The following is a 19,465-nucleotide window of genomic DNA, read 5'->3' on the forward strand; positions in this document are numbered from 1 at the left end:
TCCCCGTGTCCCCTAGGGTAGGTACCCTCACAAAAACATACAGTAATCCTGGTCTCTAAAACTACCTCCCCCTGGCCAGCCGGGGCGCTTGATGGAGGGGAAAGGAACTGGTCGGAATAACGTGTTCCTTCCACGCGCTACATCTAACCCAAGGAAGCTCTGAGAAGGAAGGGTCACGTGACTGGGCTGTGCCATGACACTTTCATGGACATTTTCATGGGAGCCAAACTCACAGGAAGTGCAATGAATACATGGCAGTGAATGGAGCCGGCTGGACCAGCTCATAACAAACATTATTCATGAACAATTGAGACCTTTTGTAAAGTAATCACTTCTGGAAAATAACAGAAGACATATCACAGGTTGTTTTCTAATCACTTACTTTTCGATGTGCACAGAGTGCACAGTATATCATTTTATCTGAGGATCTAAACTGCAGCAGGTATCGTATCTGGCTCCGAAGTATCGCAATATTTGGCTGCCAGACAGGAAACGGTGGGAAGTCTCGCGATACTTGGTGCGTTCAGAAATGTACTTTGTACTTTATGGTATCTCTATTTTTATAGAGATACCATACCTCCATAAAAATTACAGTGTACACATCGAATAACAACACGGCAGACAATAATGTGTTACATGTCTTCTGTTATTTTCCAGAAGTGATTACTTTACAAAAGGTCTCAATTGTTCATAAATAATGTTTGTTCATGAGCTGGTCACTGAGCTCTCATTGACTCCATTGCATTCTGCCAAACTTCCGGGTAGTTTGGCTCCCATGAAAGTGTCCATGAAAGTGTCATGGCGCAGCCCAGTCACGTGACCACTTCACTTCCTTCTCAGAGCTTCCTTCATCCAACCAGGGAAATTGTCAGGTGAAAAGAAGCAGCTTGGACTCCTCATGCATAGAAGGAGGCATGAGGTCGGTCCGCTGCCCCCCCCCAGGTTGGCAGAGGAAGTGTGGCGCCCAGGATTACATTAGATAATTGGCACTGGGTGAAAAAACTGGGTTGCAAAAATCGTGGGATAAAAAATATTAATAAAATTAAAAAGAAAAAGAATATGTACTTGGCCGCTGACCCCCATCTCAAAATGTGTTGTTCCAGGGACCTCCCAGAAGCAAATATTTGAGTTAAAAATGTTCACTGTAAAGGAACATATTCAAAGATTTGCACATGTTCATGATTTTTCAAAGAATTGCAGCTATTCATGCTCATTCAAACCCATGTCAACTATGTTGTGCTTTAAGCTCAGTTCATAAGGAGTGCAATGGACATTTTATCAAGTAGAATTCACAATGAAAGTCATTATGAAATTGTATTGAATTTTTACAGAGCAGGTTGATTTTTATCTCTTCCGCTGCAATGTCTGTGTGCCACACCGCGGTTTGTTTTGCTTCTGTGTGCAGGGTTTGTGAAATCATGCGAGCCCCACACATTTTGGAGTTATGCGATTTTGGGGAGAAACAAATGCATAATATGTGCCATTTGGCTGATTATGCATTGAATTATGCGATTGCATGATCAGGTTTTTCTGGTGGGACTGGTTAGACTTAAGAAATCATAATCCTCATTTCAACACTATTGACTGTTAAAAAGTTCTAATGCAATAAATGTTTTTCCTAAACTACATTTGTCCTAAGGTAAAGGAAAAGCAAGATTTTGCACAAAGTACATATCAAACACCTCCATCCTACTAATGCCAGAAGTTAAAGCAGTTGATAATAGACCATCGTTAACCCGTGTTTTTACCATTCAAGAGTTAAAGAAGGTAATCGTTGTCCCTGTCTCACATCGTCTTTGGAGACCTGGATTAATTGCTGTTCTTTATGCAAAGTTGAAAATGTGCCTGGGAGGTAGGGGGTGTAACGATATAGTTACTGCGTCGATTTTAATTTCAAGAATCGAAGTATATCGAAATGAAAACGGCAACATTGACTATGTATCGTATCGTTTTGCAATGCAAATAATCGCTATCGAATCGTTTTGCTATGCAATAGTGGTGTGGGGTTCATGCACCACAGGGAGCTGGACAAAATAGCTATTATATCAATATAATATCTAATAAAATATTGTGATTTTGTGATGGAATATGATTAAGGATTACTGTGATTATGGTAAGCTCACATTACACACACACCTACAGTAAGAACTCCTGTAAGTTATTAAAAGTAAAAAAAAAAAAACACCTGAAAAACCCCTGGCTTAAGCTGACTCATAAGTGGACCTTCATTATGTCAATGACACACAAGGCAAATTCACAAAATGATTCCATAACCGAACACGTGTGAGGTGTAATGTTTTTGAGAGGCCCATAAGTGTACTACATTAGGAGTGGACAAGAATTCCTCAATCAATGCAAGAGACTGATGCAAAGATACAAGTGAAGTTTGAGGTGTATCTATTTTTCCCACTCAAAATACTGCATTTCTCTTTATTTCTGCTAACTAAATGATTGCATGTATCTTTTCCCACTATCCGATTATTGAATCGGATCATCTTTAACAATCAGTAGTGTTGAAATTAGTATTACGCTTTCCTTAATTTCCATAAATGTTTTAAAATAAGTCCTTTTCATTGGGTGTGCTTAAAACTTTTCACAACACTGCATGTATTCCTGTTGCATTGTTTTTGCTCCATAAACAGTTGAAAATATGCCCATGTTTGATTAGTTTATACATGTGAACTTGATTTATTGGAATTTGGCTGATCAGTGTTTCTCAACTAGTTTTGCATAGCCAGTAGCCACCCAAGTTTTATTATGAATCATCCTGAGGCCCCCTTGATGGAGGACACAGTTCTGTGCTACCGGAATGGTTGGACAGCGACACTGCTTAGGAAACACTGATGTAAAACTATCAACTGAAGGGTTTCTATATTGAATCACGTACGGTACACGGCGTAGAGGCTTAGAGTTTGGTATTTTCCTTCTACCTGACTGAGATGTTGTTCTCCACAGGGGAAGACTACCAACGCATTGAGTTTGGCGTGGACGAGGTGATGAACTCCGAGTCCATCGGGGTGAAGGACCCTCTGTTCAAGGTCTCCAGCACCCTCAACCCCCAGGCTCCGGAGTTCATCCTGGGCTGCCAGCAGGCCTCCTCCCAGCAGTCGTCCTCCTCTCCCACAGCCGAGGAGGAGGAGGACGCGGAGGACGTCCCCGACGGCGCCGACTTCAACATGCTGGACTGCCCCGACTCCGAGTGCTCCGCCATGGACAATCAGGCCTGCGCGGACATGGACGGGGTGGACGGGGGGGACGGGGCGGACGGGGAGGTCCCCGGCAGCCTCGGGCAACGCGAGCGGAAGAAAAAGAAAAAGCGACCACCGGGATATTACAACTACCTGGAGGGGTCGGCCGGCAGCAGCAGCAGCAGCAACAACAGCAGCAGCGGCGGCGGCGGTGGTGGCGGCGGAGCCATGGTAGACGGGCCCCCCGTGACGGGCCTGGTGAACGGACATGCAGCGCTCGGCGCGCCACAACAACAACAACACAGCGCCGAGGACGTTATTATCGGCAAGGCGTTGTCGGGGCCTGAACTCTCCTCCCACGGCGGCCTGGTCTCTTCGGCGACGTCGGCCGCTCCAGTGGCAGCGGCTGGCTTTGCCGTCAATCAGAGGACTTGTGACAGCCCTGATGAGTCGTCTTTGGACTTAACGAGCGGAGCCGCCTCTTTATCAGACGGTAACAATGCGACATCCTCCTCTTCATCCTCCTCTCAAAGCAGTGGGATGACGGAGGGGCCCAGGACTGCAGATCAGCAGCCAGAGCATTTGGCTCCGACCAGCCCTGAACTCGTGGGTAGCGGTGGGCACAGCCCCTGTTCTCCCAAATCCCCCGTTCCTCCTCCCTCCTCGGCTGCCGTGGCTCCCAGCCCCCCTACTGCCTCCACTGCTACTGCTACTACTGAACAGGAGGGGGGGGAGGAGGCCGCGGACAGTGGGGTGGCCAACGGACTAGCGGAGCCCAACACTGCCGACTGTACAGATGGACACAAAGAAGACTGTGAGACTGGGGAACAGGCCCAGCGGGGAGCGGGCCCGTCTCCAGACTCTGAGGCTCGGCCCTCGGCACTGGCGGTGGCGGAGGCTCATTCGCCGCCCGCCCCGCCCGCCGCACCCACTGCCAACCTCCCCAAATCGTGGGCTAGTCTCTTCCACAGCTCCAAGCCTCCGCCCGGGGGCCCTCAGGCCTTTGTGGAGGTGAAGAATGTTGTGGAGGCGGTGGCTCCAGCCCCCGCCGCTACTACGCCAGAGCAGCCCGAGAAGGCTGGGGAGGTCAAAGAGAACCCTGTTCATGTTTCGGAAGATCCCATGGCCCCTAAACTTGCAGGTATAATTAAAAAGAATATCCAGATTCCAGGGTTTAGCTTTAAGTACATGATGTTGTCATGAAGTGTTTGATGCCAGTCAAGATGGGTTTATTAATGCTTTGTTGATCTATACCATCACCCTCCACTTGATGGCAGCATTGAGACGTGTTTTTGCCTTATACCATGTGTACAACCTATGCTACCAGGCTTTATATTATGCCAAGTGTAAGCAGAGCAAAAATAATGGCGTGATCAAAATATATTTTTAACACATAATTTCATTTATAATTAGTGTTTTTAATTATATAATTAAAGTGTTAATATGTGATTGGATAGATGTATTGAACATGGATCATTTAAAGGACCACTTTTCAACCTATCTTCATATAATAGGTCCTCACTAATGATCATGGAAAAATGGTGCAATTCTTTTCTACTCTGTCTGTGTCTCATAGGAGGGCTGTGGGTAGTTCAGAAACCGTCTTCCAGTGACCTCATCGATGGGGAATACAAGCTAATAAAAACTGCAAGCTTTCTAGTCCTGAAAAGTTGCAATGCAAAAATGGAAGCCATCGTTCTCACGATAATGAATCTAAACATTTTTGTAAAAAAAAAACTTCTAAATCTTTCTAAACTGCCCACAGCCCTCCTATGAGACAGACAGATGATGAGTAGAAAACAATCGTGCCATTTCTTTCATAATTATTAGTGAGGACCTATTATATGAAGATGGGTTGAAAAGTGGTGAAGTGGTCCTTTAACATGTTGCTTTAGGTTGAGTGAACACTAGGTGGCGGTTGCACATTGCAGAATAATATTGAGTCCTTTCACACATGTGTATGACCTTACCTCACCAGTATAAGGTTCTCAAGGTGGGGCACTCGCACATTCGTCAGGTTTAGCGTCCGGCCTTTTTTTCCTGGTCATTTCCCGTGTGAACAGAGACTTGGAAATCACATTCTAACCTCAAGCAATGGAGCCAAAGGCACATCCTAGTATGGAAGGAGACCAGAAGTCCTGGCCTTTAAAATGCCTTTTAGCCCATTTTGGGCGGGAACCCCTTTTGGTGTTAGCATTGTATTATGCTTTAGCTATTGAAAAATAGCAGATCTACACGAGTGGCGCGCTACGAGCTTGTAGGTCTGCTATTTTTTTTTAATTGAAGAACCACTGACATAGAAACATAGCTTTTTCAGAAAACTGTCAGGATGTAGAAGACATTTTTTTTAATCTGATCTCAGGTCAGAATGGGTTAAACATTATGTTATAATTTAGCTATTGAAAAATAGCAGATCTACAAAGCTCATAGTGCGCCACCAAGTGGCGCGCTATGAGCTTGTAGGTCTGCTATTTTTTTTTTATCGTGAAAATATTTATTTCAGAAAACTGGAGGATTTGGAAGATTTATTTTAAATTTTGAGGTCAGGCCTAAATGGGTTAAAGGTAGAGTCAGTGATTTCACTTAATTCAAATATCACTTATTTTTTTGTTTTGTTGTGATAATCCTCTCTACTATAGAGTGTGCTGACCATATAAGGAGTTCCTCCCTGTCCCCAGTTAACCCCTGGGGGTCAAAAAACCTTAGGTTTCGTTTTTGTTCTCTATCCTGATTGGATGAAAGCTTGTGTCCCAAGGCAAAAACGAAACCTAAGGGTTTTTGACTGAAATCACTGACACCCCCTTTAAATCCTCAAATGCCTGTTAAGGCTTTGCTGCCCCCAGTTGCATCACATTGATGTACACTAGGGTCACCACTTTGCCCACCAAACATCATCCTTCACGTTGTTGCCACCCCATCCTCTGTGTTTACTATTGTGAAGGCCTCTTCATACGTCGTCACTCAAGATTTATTGCTGTTGAAAATACATTTCTTTGTCTGGCGTTTGTGGAAAGCATTGCATTTGTTGTGTGACAACAGTATAAATTGGCTTTAACCCTCTATAGAGCGTCGCAGTCATGAGACCCGTAGAAGAAATCCCCATTCATTTTCCTCTTTTCAGAAAGTATTTTATTTAAAGACGTTTACGCTGCAGACAAAGCCAACTCTTGTCGTGACAAATCATCGTCACACAATTTTTCGGGCCAAACAAAGAATTAGAAAGTAGAAAAACACGGCAGGTTACAACACTTTTTTTGTTTTTCTTCTTTGTAATTATTTGTTTGGTCCAACATATTGTGTGTGTTGTCATGATTTGTCACGACACGAGTTTGCTTCGTACGACGCTTAAAAAGGTCTTCAAATAAATACATTTTTAAATGTCTATGGGAAAAATGCATTGGGATTCATTTCCTGGGCCTGGCGTCGTCATGAAAGGGGGCGGGACTGTGACTCTCTATAGAGCGCCGCAGTCCCTCCCTCTTTCAGAAAAACGAGTGGCCCAGGAAATGAAAACCCAATGCATTCTCCCATCGGCACTTCTTTTTAAATTTATTTAAAGACTGTTACGCCACGGACAAAGCCAACTCGGATCGTGACAAATCATGACAATGAACACAATGTTTTGGGCCGATCAAATCATTAGAAAGAAGAAAAGAAAGTCAGGAGACAACACTATTTGTTTTGTTTTTCGTCTTATAAATTATTTGATCGGCCCCAAAACATTGTGTTCATTGTCATGATTTTTCACGATCCGAGTTGGCTTTGTCCGCGGCGTAACCGTCTTTAAATAAATTATATTAGAAGTGCCGATGGGAGAATGCATTGGGGTTTCATTTCCTGGGCCACTCGTTTTTCTGAAAGGGGGAGGGACTGCGGCGCTCTATAGTGAGCTTGTTCTAAAGTAGAACTCGGTGGATGGGCTTATTTTTAATATTTGCTAAACTAAACAGACTTTGACACTAAAGGTCATCGGTATGTTTGGAGAGGAGTTGACAGCTCATCACCTGCTGTTCTGTGACTGTCCACACAGTCAGATACACTTGCAAGTAACAATCCTAAACAAAAACAACAAAAGAATCCTATAAATAATGGCTTTTCTTCCTGTTCTCACTATGGAGCATTTGTGATGTGTCTGTTCTGTGAGCAACCTGGTGGTTTATTGTCCACAGCTGTAAAGGTTGTAAAAGCAGTCCTTTTTTTCCCAATATTTGATCATGTACCTTTTTACTGTACTTGTGGATCGACTTGAGGGAGAGAAAGTGTACCTTTTTGTGCCAATTTATTTAATTTTTTTAATGAAAAGAAAAAAAAATCTACAAGCTCACAATGCTATAACAACGTATGTAGGGCCTAATTGGTTTAACGACTGTTCATTTCCCAAAGTACTTTTTAGTCATGTCAAGTTATTTATCCCATTCTGAACGGGAACCCATTTCTGTATTAGCATCATGTTATGCTTTAGCTATTGAAAAATAGCAGATCTACAAGCTCGTAGCGCGCCACCGAGTGGCGCGCTACGAGCTTGTAGGTCTGCTATTTTTGAAAAATCGAAGAACGACTGACATTTTTAGAATCTGATCTCGGGTCAGAATGGGTTCATCAGACCAGTGTGTGTCCAGTGGAAACCTGATCTCAGGTCAGAATGGGTTATAGAGCTGCAACTTGTGTCTTTGAACTTGATTTACAGCAACGTCTAGATCTTCTTGGACCTTTAGTTGTAACATGGTCTCTTTCTGGCACAATTCATCGACTCCCACGTCACGTTTTACTATCCTTTACTACATGGATGCTTGCGTTGACTTACCGCTTTGCTTGGCCCAGTCGATGGGACATTTTTATTAAAAAAAAAAAAAAAAAAAAAATACTCACTCATTGATTAACTCGAGTCTCAGCCCTGGTAAAAATGGATAATGCACAAAAAGAAAATCCCAATCGGACAATATTTACATAACTCATAGACACACACTGACACACATAATGTACATAATTTTCTTTTGAAACCTCCTGTTTCAGGTTCAGTATTAATGCGTTGTCTAAAATGTCCACGTTACCATGGGAGCTGTGTTTTCAGTGATGGCCTCCCTTCCTAGGCGTGGTACAACATGTCCTTTATTCTGTCTCGACTAGGCTTGTGTGTCAGTCATAATGCTGCAGGAGCAGAAAAAGGAACATTTGTGTTATCTAAAATGTAATCCCACATTGACACTATGCCTGCACAATATTCACAATGACGGGTTGCTGTTTTTCTTCATACTTATGTGCGTGTCACCTTTTGTGGAAAATGATGTGTTTGTTTGAATCCGCAGAACTTATTGAGAATGTGAAGTTGATACACAAACCAGTGTCTTTGCAACCGAGAGGACTGATCAACAAGGGAAACTGGTGCTATATCAACGCTGTATCCTTTTGTGCTTTTCCGTTTCCTGTTTTTAAATTTGACTCTTGTTTGCTTATTTCTGTCTCTTTTGATAGCTGTACGAGTTGGGTTGTTATTATATTCTGGCTAACCTAAGCCATTTTTGCCCAGATCTTGCATTGCTCAATTTTGAAATGAAACGTGAAACCTGTCACAGGTTGTCACATTTTGGACAGTATCATAATATCAAAATGTCATAAGAGTTGACGGGAGCATGTGGATAATAAGGGCCATAGAGGGATATACTGTGACATTTTGAATTTTAGTTGGTTGTTTTTCCTCAGCTGACACTTGTCATATTGCAAGGGAGAGCCAGGAAAATAGAATATTTCTTTTAAACTAAGAGACATGGCCAAGCCAAGAAATGTAGTTTCAATGATGAATCTCACCCAAGCCATTTTACAGAAACTCAAGGACACATCATTCAAAAACCTTCTTGCTAATGTGACAAGTGTCTGGTGAGGGTGGAAAAACACTAATGAAGTAACTCATACAATTCCTGTAGTATCAATTTTTGGCATCCTAAATGTAAAGGCTAATAAGCTTATGCTACTGCTGTAACAAAAAGACATCCTGGGTTTGAAAATATTACGTGTGTGTGTGTGTGTGTATATATATATATATATATATATATATATATATATATATATATATATATATATATAGCTCAATGAACCTTATCAGCAGCTAAAGACTGTTTGAGACATGCGTTCCAGTTTTCTAGCACATGGAATTATTAACCCCTTTTGGTGTTAGCATTATGTTATGCTTTAGCTATTTAAAATAGCTTGTAGGTCTGCTATTTCTGAAAAATCGAAGAACCACTGACACAGAAACATAGGCTTTTTCAGAAAACTGTCGGGATGTAGAAGACATTTATAGAATCTGATCTCGGATCAAAGAATGGGTTAAATTTATCACGTTTTTCCTTTAGTTCGTCCACAGTTTATATTCAGTTTAGAGTGTTCCGTTCCTTATTGTGGAAGTGCTGTCATACTACTGTCCTACTACTGTCCTACTCCTGTTCCTTATGACCGTTTGTCCCTCATACTCCTGTTCCTTATGAGCGTTTGTCCCTCATACTCCTGTTCCTTATGAGCGTTTGTCCCTCATACTCCTGTTCCTTATGACCGTTTGTCCCTCATACTCCTGTTCCTTATGAGCGTTTGTCCCTTGACTCAGAGCCCTCAGACCCTCCAGGCCCTGGTGGCGTGCCCCCCCATGTATCACCTAATGAAGTCTATTCCTCTGCATAATGAGACGCAGAGACTGTGCACCTCCACCCCCATGATAGACAACTTGTAAGTACTGTGTGACGCAGAGCACCATTCTTTATGCACAGTTATAAGTTATATAAAGCATGGACTGAAAACGCTGGATTCATGTAGAAATTCAATTGATAAATAATAAATATTTTCACGATTTTTTTCTAAAATAGCACGACCTACAAGCTTGTAGATCTGTTAACGTAATTAATGTCACATTGTCTTTCTTTGTGTGCCACACAGCGTACGGCTTGTGAATGAGTTCAACAACATGCCTGTGCCATCTAAAGCCAAACAGCAAGGTAAGATGCATGACCGCATCTCTAAAGACGGAAGTCTTGAAGCCCCCTGGGTCATTTTAGTTCTCCATTCAAAATATATGAAATCTATTCATAAATAGGAACACAGTTCTTACTTGTGATGCTAAAAAGACTATGATTTAGAATGGGGGGGGGGGAGGGGGGGACACACAGCCCTGCGATCCAAGGGTGTAACGATAACGGAAATTACATCAAACTTCGGTACTCTTATTATCCTCAATATGTATGGTATATATTTACTTATTTGTCTGTTTCTTCCGGTGTCACTAATTACGATTATGACATCATTGAACATTTCACTATTTTCCACAGCAGCTGGTGATAAGATAACGAAAGACATCCGACCCGGTGTACCGTTTGAGCCAACGTACATTTACAGACTGCTCACTCTCATCAAGTCCAGCCTCTCTGAGAAGGTATGTGCATCCTGCTTCTGCACGGAAGAGATAACCCTATGACTACAAACTGTAAATGCTTTTCTTATCAAACTGGGACAAATTGTTACTGAAGAAAATGTACAGGTTCAAAATTTCCAAAAGGCTTTTATTAATGGGTGAACAGTGAACACACCTGAATTGAGTCACACACTCATTCATAATTCAAATTAATTACGTTAAAAATATCTGAATCAGGAGGTTCTTGTGGACACTCAACATTTATCAATAAGGTTAAACTAGTCCTATCTCACCTTCTAAACATTCTTGGTTAGGGGTGTGTGTGTGAGTCAGTGCTGTTAACATTGGAGAGGCTCACTTGGCAGAATGTATTAATTATAGCTGATGACTGTTCCCATTGGCAGAATGTATTAATTAGAGCTGATGACTGTTCCCATTGGCAGAATGTATTAATTAGCAGAATGTATTAATTAGAGCTGATGACTGTTCCCATTGGCAGAATGTATTAATTGGCAGAATGTATTAATTAGAGCTGATGACTGTTCCCATTGGCAGAATGTATTAATTAGCAGAATGTATTAATTAGAGCTGATGACTGTTCCCAGGGTCGACAAGAGGACGCTGAAGAGTACCTGGGCTTCACTCTTAACGGATTGCATGAAGAGATGCTGGCTTTGAAGAAACTAATCTCGCCTCAGGAAGAGAGTAAGTAGTAGGTTTTTTTTATAGTTTTTCGATGCAAGTGCTGCATATTTACGCCATGTTTGCAGAGAGTTTAAAAAAATTTATCCCGGGAGGGTTGGGGTTGGTTTTAGATGAGTCTGTTTTTGAGCTGGGGAGAAACACTTTGGTGGACACAGTGCCATAAAGGGGACATGCTTAGAAACATAATTGATTCCCCTAGTCCATCCATCCATCCATCTTCAACCGCTTATCCGTAGTCGTGTCGCAGGGGCAACAGCTCCACCAGAGTGCTACATGCAGACTTCCCTCTCCAGAGCAACATTAGTGACCTCCTCCTGGGGGATTCCGAGACGTTCCAAGGCCAGTGAGTCGATGTGTTTCCTCCAACTGTGCCTTGGTCTCCTCCCAGTGGGACGTGACCCTTGGTCTGCCCCGGGGTCTCCTCCAGTGGGACGTGCGTCGAGGACCTCCCTAGGGAGGCGCCCGAGAGGCATCCTAACCAGATGCACGAACCACCTCAGCTGGCTCCTTTCCAGGCGAAGGAGCAGCGGCTCTACTCCGAGTCTCTCTCGTGTGACTGAACTTCTCACCCTATCTCTAAGGGAGACGCCAGCCACCCGTCGAAGAAAACTCATTTCGCCCGCTTGTATTCGCGACCTTATTCTTTCGGTCATGACCCACACTTCATGACCATAGGTGAGAGTAGGAACACTTCATGACCATAGGTGAGAGTAGGAACACTTCATGACCATAGGGTGAGAGTAGGAACACTTCATGACCATAGGTGAGAGTAGGAACGGAGATTGCTCGGTAGACAGAGAGCTTTGCCTTCTGGCTCAACTCTCTTTTCGTCACAACAGTGCGATACAGCGACTGCAATACCGCCCCTGCCGCTCCCATTCTCCGGCTGATCTCCTTCTCCGTCGTGAACAAGACCCAGAGATACTTAAACTCCTTCACCCTAGTGTTTGTTGCAATTCAGGTTGTGTTTCTGCTTTTCCAGGCCAACGTGCATACCTTTTTATTGGTTCGTTCTTTCCTCTGTGTTGATGCAACAGAGACTCCTACTCCCAACGGCCCTGAGACCCAGCCAGCTGTGGAAGAACAACCTGCTGATAAGGAAGAGGAAGGGAGCGAGGATGAGTGGGAACAGGTCGGCCCGCGAAACAAGACCTCCATCACTCGCCAAGCCGATTTTGTCCGCACGCCTATCACCGACATATTTGGTGGGCACATCAGGTAAGCCCCTGGTAAAATGGACAAATAATGCACAAAAAGAAAATCCCAATTACGTAACTCATAGACACACACACATAATGTACATAATGGCATTTTCTTTTGAAACCTCCTGTTTCAGGTTGTAGTATTAATGCGTTGTCTAAATGTCCACGTTACCATGGGAGCTGTGTTTTCAGTGATGGCCTCCCTTCCTAGGCGTGGTACAACATGTCCTTTATTCTGTCTCGACTAGGCTTGTGTGTCAGTCATAATGCTGCAGGAGCAGAAAAACGAACATTTGTGTTATCTAAAATGTAATCCCACATTGACACTATGCCTGCACAATATTCACAATGACGGGTTGCTGTTTTTCTTCATAGTTTAGCTAGAGGGATCTGATGTTTTTGCATCGCGAGTAGAGTTCTCAACGGGCCTGAAAATTAAGGCCCAGCCCTAACTGGGCCCTAACCGATCAGGCCCGACACGACTAATTAACTCTACACAAAGTGAAACGTCAGTCTTCATTAATAGATAAATTCACAAACAGAGAAATCCCATGGAGACCGAGGTCCGGCCCTACTGATTAGCATCACCCTGGGCAAGACCTACGCTGAAAAGACTATCAGTGGAAGTTGCGGGATTTTAGCGGAAGTATTGCCCAAGGAAATGACGTTGATGCTTTACAAATCAGTTTACATTCTCCGCGAATGAAACAAGTGTTGTGATTGGTCGGGAAAATATCGTATCCAGGGGAAATGCATCTGACGGATGTTCCGGGAGGATACGTCCGCCGATAGCTTCTCCGCCTTACGTTGTGACCAGGCTTTACTTTATGCTTCTCTGCCTTACGTTGTGACCAGGCTTTTCTTTTAGCTTCTCAGCCTTACGTTGTGACCAGGCTTTTCTTTTAGCTTCTCAGCCTTACGTTGTGACCAGGCTTTACTTTATGCTTCTCTACCTTACGTTGTGACCAGGCTTTACTTTATGCTTCTCTGCCTTACGTTGTGACCAGGCTTTACTTTATGCTTCTCTGCCTTACGTTGTGACCAGGCTTTACTTTATGCTTCTCTGCCTTACGTTGTGACCAGGCTTTACTTTATGCTTCTCTGCCTTACGTTGTGACCAGGCTTTTCTTTTAGCTTCTCAGCCTTACGTTGTGACCAGGCTTTTCTTTTAGCTTCTCAGCCTTACGTTGTGACCAGGCTTTACTTTATGCTTCTCTGCCTTACGTTGTGACCAGGCTTTACTTTATGCTTCTCTGCCTTACGTTGTGACCAGGCTTTACTTTATGCTTCTCTGCCTTACGTTGTGACCAGGCTTTACTTTATGCTTCTCTGCCTTACGTTGTGACCAGGCTTTACTTTATGCTTCTCTGCCTTACGTTGTGACCAGGCTTTACTTTATGCTTCTCTGCCTTACGTTGTGACCAGGCTTTACTTTATGCTTCTCTGCCTTACGTTGTGACCAGGCTTTACTTTATGCTTCTCTGCCTTACGTTGTGACCAGGCTTTACTTTATGCTTCTCTGCCTTACGTTGTGACCAGGCTTTACTTTATGCTTCTCTGCCTTACGTTGTGACCAGGCTTTACTTCATGCTTCTCTGCCTTACGTTGTGACCAGGCTTTACTTTATGCTTCTCTGCCTTACGTTGTGACCAGGCTTTACTTTATGCTTCTCTGCCTTACGTTGTGACCAGGCTTTACTTCATGCTTCTCTGCCTTACGTTGTGACCAGGCTTTACTTTATGCTTCTCTGCCTTACGTTGTGACCAGGCTTTACTTTATGCTTCTCTGCCTTACGTTGTGACCAGGCTTTACTTTATGCTTCTCTGCCTTACGTTGTGACCAGGCTTTTCTTTATGCTTCTCTGCCTTACGTTGTGACCAGGCTTTTCTTTTCGCAGATAAGTAAGCCTGGGACCGAGGCTAGATTACCATACATTTTAGGCCCGGCCGGGTCGGGCCTGGTTGGGTTTGGGCAGAGTGCGCAAGTGCGCCTCCCATGGCATTTCTATGGAGAAACACTGGTGGCTTGGACCCGTTTCTCGGCCTAAGCTGCAGTGATTGTCAGTGTTTCTTTTCTTCTTGCCCTGAGCTTATTTTTCTTCTTGCTGAGTAGAAGAGCTGTGGTGTGGAAGCAGTGGCGTGTCCTTGCGTTTCTTTTGCTTGGCTGTGGCGCCGTTGCAAGTTAATACGAGGGCTGAAAGAGCGTAGTGCCATCTTTATCTGGGCCCCCCTGTGTTGGCGGTACCGCCGCTGGCCCGGTGCTCCAGACCCTGATCAGGGTGCCATCACAAACAGGCCCGCTACCAGCCACCTCTAGTGTCCCTCTGGACCGGGACCGCAACCCATTCTGACCTGAGATCAGATTCTAAAAATATCTTCTACATCCTGACAGTTTTCTGAAAAAGCTATGTTTCTGTGTCAGTCGTTCTTCGATTTTTCAAAAATAGCAGACCTACAAGCTTGTAGCGCGCCACTCGGTGGCGCGCTATGAGCTTGTAGATCTGCAATTTTTCAATAGCTAAAGCAAAACAAGCAAATTGTATTCTCATAATAACAGTCCCGTTCATTAGAAACCCCCTTTGGCCTCCTGGGAAATCACTCCCTGGTCGATTGTTGCCTAGGTGCAACCCATTTTGGGCGGGAACCCCTTTTGGTGTTTTAAGCATTACGTTATGCTTTAGCTATTGAAAAATAGCAGATCTACAATCTACATCTTGTAGGTCTGCTATTTTTGAAAAATCGTTAAAATGTGGCGCAAATCATTGAATATATATATTTAAGAGCGAACATTTTTAACTAAAATATTTGCTTCTGGGGGGGTCCCTGGAACTACATATTTTACGCGGGTCCGTGGGCCAATAGAGATAGAGACCTTTTCCTTGACATGGAAAAGGTTGAGCACCACTGACGTAGAAACATGGGTTTAACCCTGTGAGAACCACTGACATAGAAACATGGGTTTAACCCTGTGAGAACCACTGACATAGAAACATGGGTTTAACCCTGTGAGAACCACTGACATAGAAACATGGGGTTTCAGAAAAATGTAGGATTTAGAAGCCTTTTTTTTCGACCTCCGTCCAAAATGCGTTAACCCAGGGGGGGGATTGGGGGCTACGCATCAGCACCAAACATAACCCACAGGGAAGACCGTTGACTGGCCTAAGAGTATAATATTATCATCACACCATAATGTTATATCGTTGATCTATTCTACAGTAAATGGCGTTCTATTAACAATCCCCCAGGAGTTTCCAGCGGGTCCCCAGCTAAATTGGAACAGTTGAAACAATAAGCCTTTTCTTATGGGGATACGTGGCCAGAATACATATCGGTTTGGGTGTCTTTGACATGAAAATGTTTGAAAACCACTTTAACCTGTGTGTGTGTGTGTGTGTGTGTGTGTGTGTGTCCTCAGATCGGTGGTGTACCAGCAGAACTCTAAGGAGTCGGCCACTCTGCAGCCATTCTTTACCTTACAACTGGACATTCAGTCAGAGAAGATCCGTTCGGTCCACGAGGCGCTGGAGACCCTGGTGGCACGGGAGTCTGTCCAGGGCTACACTACTAAGAGCAAGCAGGAGGTACGCCTTTAATCTGTAATCTACACTACTAAGAGCAAGCAGGAGGTACGCCTTTAATCTGTACTCTACACTACTGTAATCTACACTACTAAGAGCAAGCAGGAGGTACGCCTTTCATCTTTACACTACTAAGAGCAAGCAGGAGGTATGCCTTTAATCTTCCTCAGACTACATTTGGGGTTTTGGTCGCTTTTGACATCAGTGTTGTTCAAAGATTTGTTTAGTGAATCACAATGTGTGTTTACAAATTGAATGAAAAGGAGATTTCTGGGCATGTTACAAAATATATATATATATCGTATTAGCTGCTGCTTCCATTGGTTTGTGGACACTAGCGAAAGGTTTCCCCAGTGCATGCCCTGAGGGGATAGTACTGAAGGAAATCTATTTGTTTGAAAACCACATTGTTTGAAGAACGGAGAGCCTTTAGCATATTGACAGAGCTGCTGATGTGCACATCTGCTCTACAGCTGGACAGTGGAGCCTCTCTTACTGGCATGCCCATCTTTCTGGTCTACAGCTGTTACCTTGTGTTACCTTGTGTTTTCCAGTGGTGGACAAAGTGCTCAACCCCAGTACCTGAGTCAAAGTAACAATACTCCTGGTCTCAACCCCAGCACCTGAGTCAAAGTAACAATACTCCTGGTCTCAACCCCAGTACCTGAGTCAAAGTAACAATACTCCTGGTCTCAACCCCAGTACCTGAGTCAAAGTAACAATACTCCTGGTCTCAACCCCAGTACCTGAGTCAAAGTAACAATACTCCTGGTCTCAACCCCAGTACCTGAGTCAGAGTAACAATACTCCTGGTCTCAACCCCAGTACCTGAGTCAGAGTAACAATACTCCTGGTCTCAACCCCAGTACCTGAGTCAAAGTAACAATACTCCTGGTCTCAACCCCAGTACCTGAGTCAAAGTAACAATACTCCTGGTCTCAACCCCAGTACCTGAGTCAAAGTAACAATACTCCTGGTCTCAACCCCAGTACCTGAGTCAAAGTAACAATACTCCTGGTCTCAACCCCAGTACCTGAGTCAAAGTAACAATACTCCTGGTCTCAACCCCAGTACCTGAGTCAAAGTAACAATACTCCTGGTCTCAACCCCAGTACCTGAGTCAAAGTAACAATACTCCTGGTCTCAACCCCAGTACCTGAGTCAAAGTAACAATACTCCTGGTCTCAACCCCAGTACCTGAGTCAAAGTAACAATACTCCTGGTCTCAACCCCAGTACCTGAGTCAAAGTAACAATACTCCTGGTCTCAACCCCAGTACCTGAGTCAAAGTAACAATACTCCTGGTCTCAACCCCAGTACCTGAGTCAAAGTAACAATACTCCTGGTCTCAACCCCAGTACCTGAGTCAAAGTAACAATACTCCTGGTCTCAACCCCAGTACCTGAGTCAAAGTAACAATACTCCTGGTCTCAACCCCAGTACCTGAGTCAAAGTAACAATACTCCTGGTCTCAACCCCAGTACCTGAGTCAAAGTAACAATACTCCTGGTCTCAACCCCAGTACCTGAGTCAAAGTAACAATACTCCTGGTCTCAACCCCAGTACCTGAGTCAAAGTAACAATACTCCTGGTCTCAACCCCAGTACCTGAGTCAAAGTAACAATACTCCTGGTCTCAACCCCAGTACCTGAGTCAGAGTATAGATACTCCTGGTCAAATATGACTCGGACTACGAGTGAAAGTTCCCCTTTTAAATTTGTACTTAAAAGAGGAATTATTTGTTCAGTACATTTTCTTTATCATATCAATGGACAGCTGTATTAAAATGTAGACATTTCCCGCCAAAATAAAGTCGTATTTCCAGAAATGTTCAACAACTGTCAATAATTGTGAAGATAGAATATCTACAAGACGTGTCACATGTCGACTGGAGTCCCAGGCGTTCACACGGCGGGTGCAAAGAGTCTACCGTTCATTTTCACTATCAGCCACAGTGACGTGAAGCTACAAAGCTTTGTAGCTGCTACAAAAGATTTAAAGCTACAAATAAGTTGAACTGGCTTCAACTTCAGATACAAAGTGACAAATGATGCGGTGAATCTTTGCATCTGCCCGTGTGAACGCAGCATCAGTCCAAATGTGATTGATGAGTCGCTGGATCAAAGCTCTCAACAGGCGAGTGTTTCTGACAAATGAAACGCCAAAGCTAAAGGCTTCATTGTGGGTTTTCTTTTGTGACGTTTTGTTTGGAAATTAAAAGCTTAATGAAGATTTAATGTAAGGAGATTAGTCCTTTGGCCCTTGGAATAGACCAATTATTAGTTTACAAACATTGAGGCTGGTCACAGGGTGACTGTTTCATGTAATCAATTCCCAACAGATCTCCAAACCTGTTTCGGGAATCACTGGTTTCAGTTAAATCAACCTCCTCCATTTATACTTCATTGCGCAACAGTATTGCGCACAGAGAACAGCTGATATACAAGTTCATGTTGTGTCGCGGTTGTGAGCTATTCCGGGCCGTGCTCTGTGTGCGCCACCTTCGAGGGACAAAGCATAAATTGTACTTTATGTAGTCGATGGGCTGCAGCTGTACGACGTGCACGAGCAGGCTCTGCTGCCTGCCGTGATCACAGCGCTCCCTGCCGTGATCACAGCGCTCCCTGCCGTGATCACAGCGCTCCCTGCCGTGATCACAGCGCTCCCTGACGTGATCACAGCGCTCCCTGACGTGATCACAGCGCTCCCTGCCGTGATCACAGCGCTCCCTGCCGTGATCACAGCGCTCCCTGCCGTGATCACAGCGCTCCCTGACGTGATCCCTGCGTTGTGACAGCGAGGTGTGGTTTTGAGGACGACTGCTTTGGATCTCGCTATTATTGTTCACACACAGCGGAAACCAAGGATTATATATTTCAAGGGTGAAAATCACAATAAAAATCTTAATCATTCTTCCTCCACACTGGGAGAAAATCGGCATCTGAAAGTTTGATGGTGCATTTTTACACGTGACCGCAGTTAGAACCTTTCCATTGCATCTTATGAGAGACACGGTTCTTCTTGGTTCTACCGGCCTGTGTGCGCATGCTGGTACTTATCAGCGTGACGTCGTCTCATAAGGCGTCTGTCTACCTGTCCCTCCTATTCTTAATCTCTATATTTAGATATACTAGCCCTGCACCCCCCCCCCCCCCCCTTGTGGCCACGGGCGTACTGCACCCTGGGTGTGTTTTCGCATTTTTAATTCACTAATAAATTAATTATTAATTTATAATTTGTTAAATTGAAAAAAGGGCTTTGTTAAAACCTCCATATTATTATGGTCAATGCCTGTGTGAAAAGTGGGAGCGGTTAGTGCAGGCGGTGAGGAGATACGGCTGTGTTTCTGACACACAGACACACATTGACTGAATCCTAGTACGATGATATTGTT

At 44.0% G+C, this 19,465-nt stretch overlaps 1 protein-coding gene across 3 annotated transcripts in view; it reads left to right on the plus strand.

Moving 5' to 3' along the window:
* usp10 (ubiquitin specific peptidase 10) overlaps positions 1-19,465 on the plus strand; it is a 47,657-nt gene that overhangs the window by 20,069 nt on the left and 8,123 nt on the right. For 2 of the 3 annotated variants that reach the window (XM_080769370.1, XM_080769368.1), the window contains exons 5-12: positions 2,956-4,329; positions 8,495-8,586; positions 9,796-9,905; positions 10,113-10,171; positions 10,502-10,605; positions 11,190-11,289; positions 12,327-12,507; positions 15,909-16,074. In XM_080769370.1, the coding sequence (XP_080625496.1) occupies positions 2,956-4,329; positions 8,495-8,586; positions 9,796-9,905; positions 10,113-10,171; positions 10,502-10,605; positions 11,190-11,289; positions 12,327-12,507; positions 15,909-16,074 (2,186 nt within the window). The remainder of the gene's footprint in view (positions 1-2,955; positions 4,330-8,494; positions 8,587-9,795; positions 9,906-10,112; positions 10,172-10,501; positions 10,606-11,189; positions 11,290-12,326; positions 12,508-15,908; positions 16,075-19,465) is intronic. The other variant, XM_080769369.1, reaches the window with a different exon arrangement.

Source organism: Protomyctophum bolini (assembly GCF_963924005.1).
Source record: "Protomyctophum bolini genome assembly, chromosome: 1".
Classification (NCBI taxonomy): domain Eukaryota; kingdom Metazoa; phylum Chordata; class Actinopteri; order Myctophiformes; family Myctophidae; genus Protomyctophum; species Protomyctophum bolini.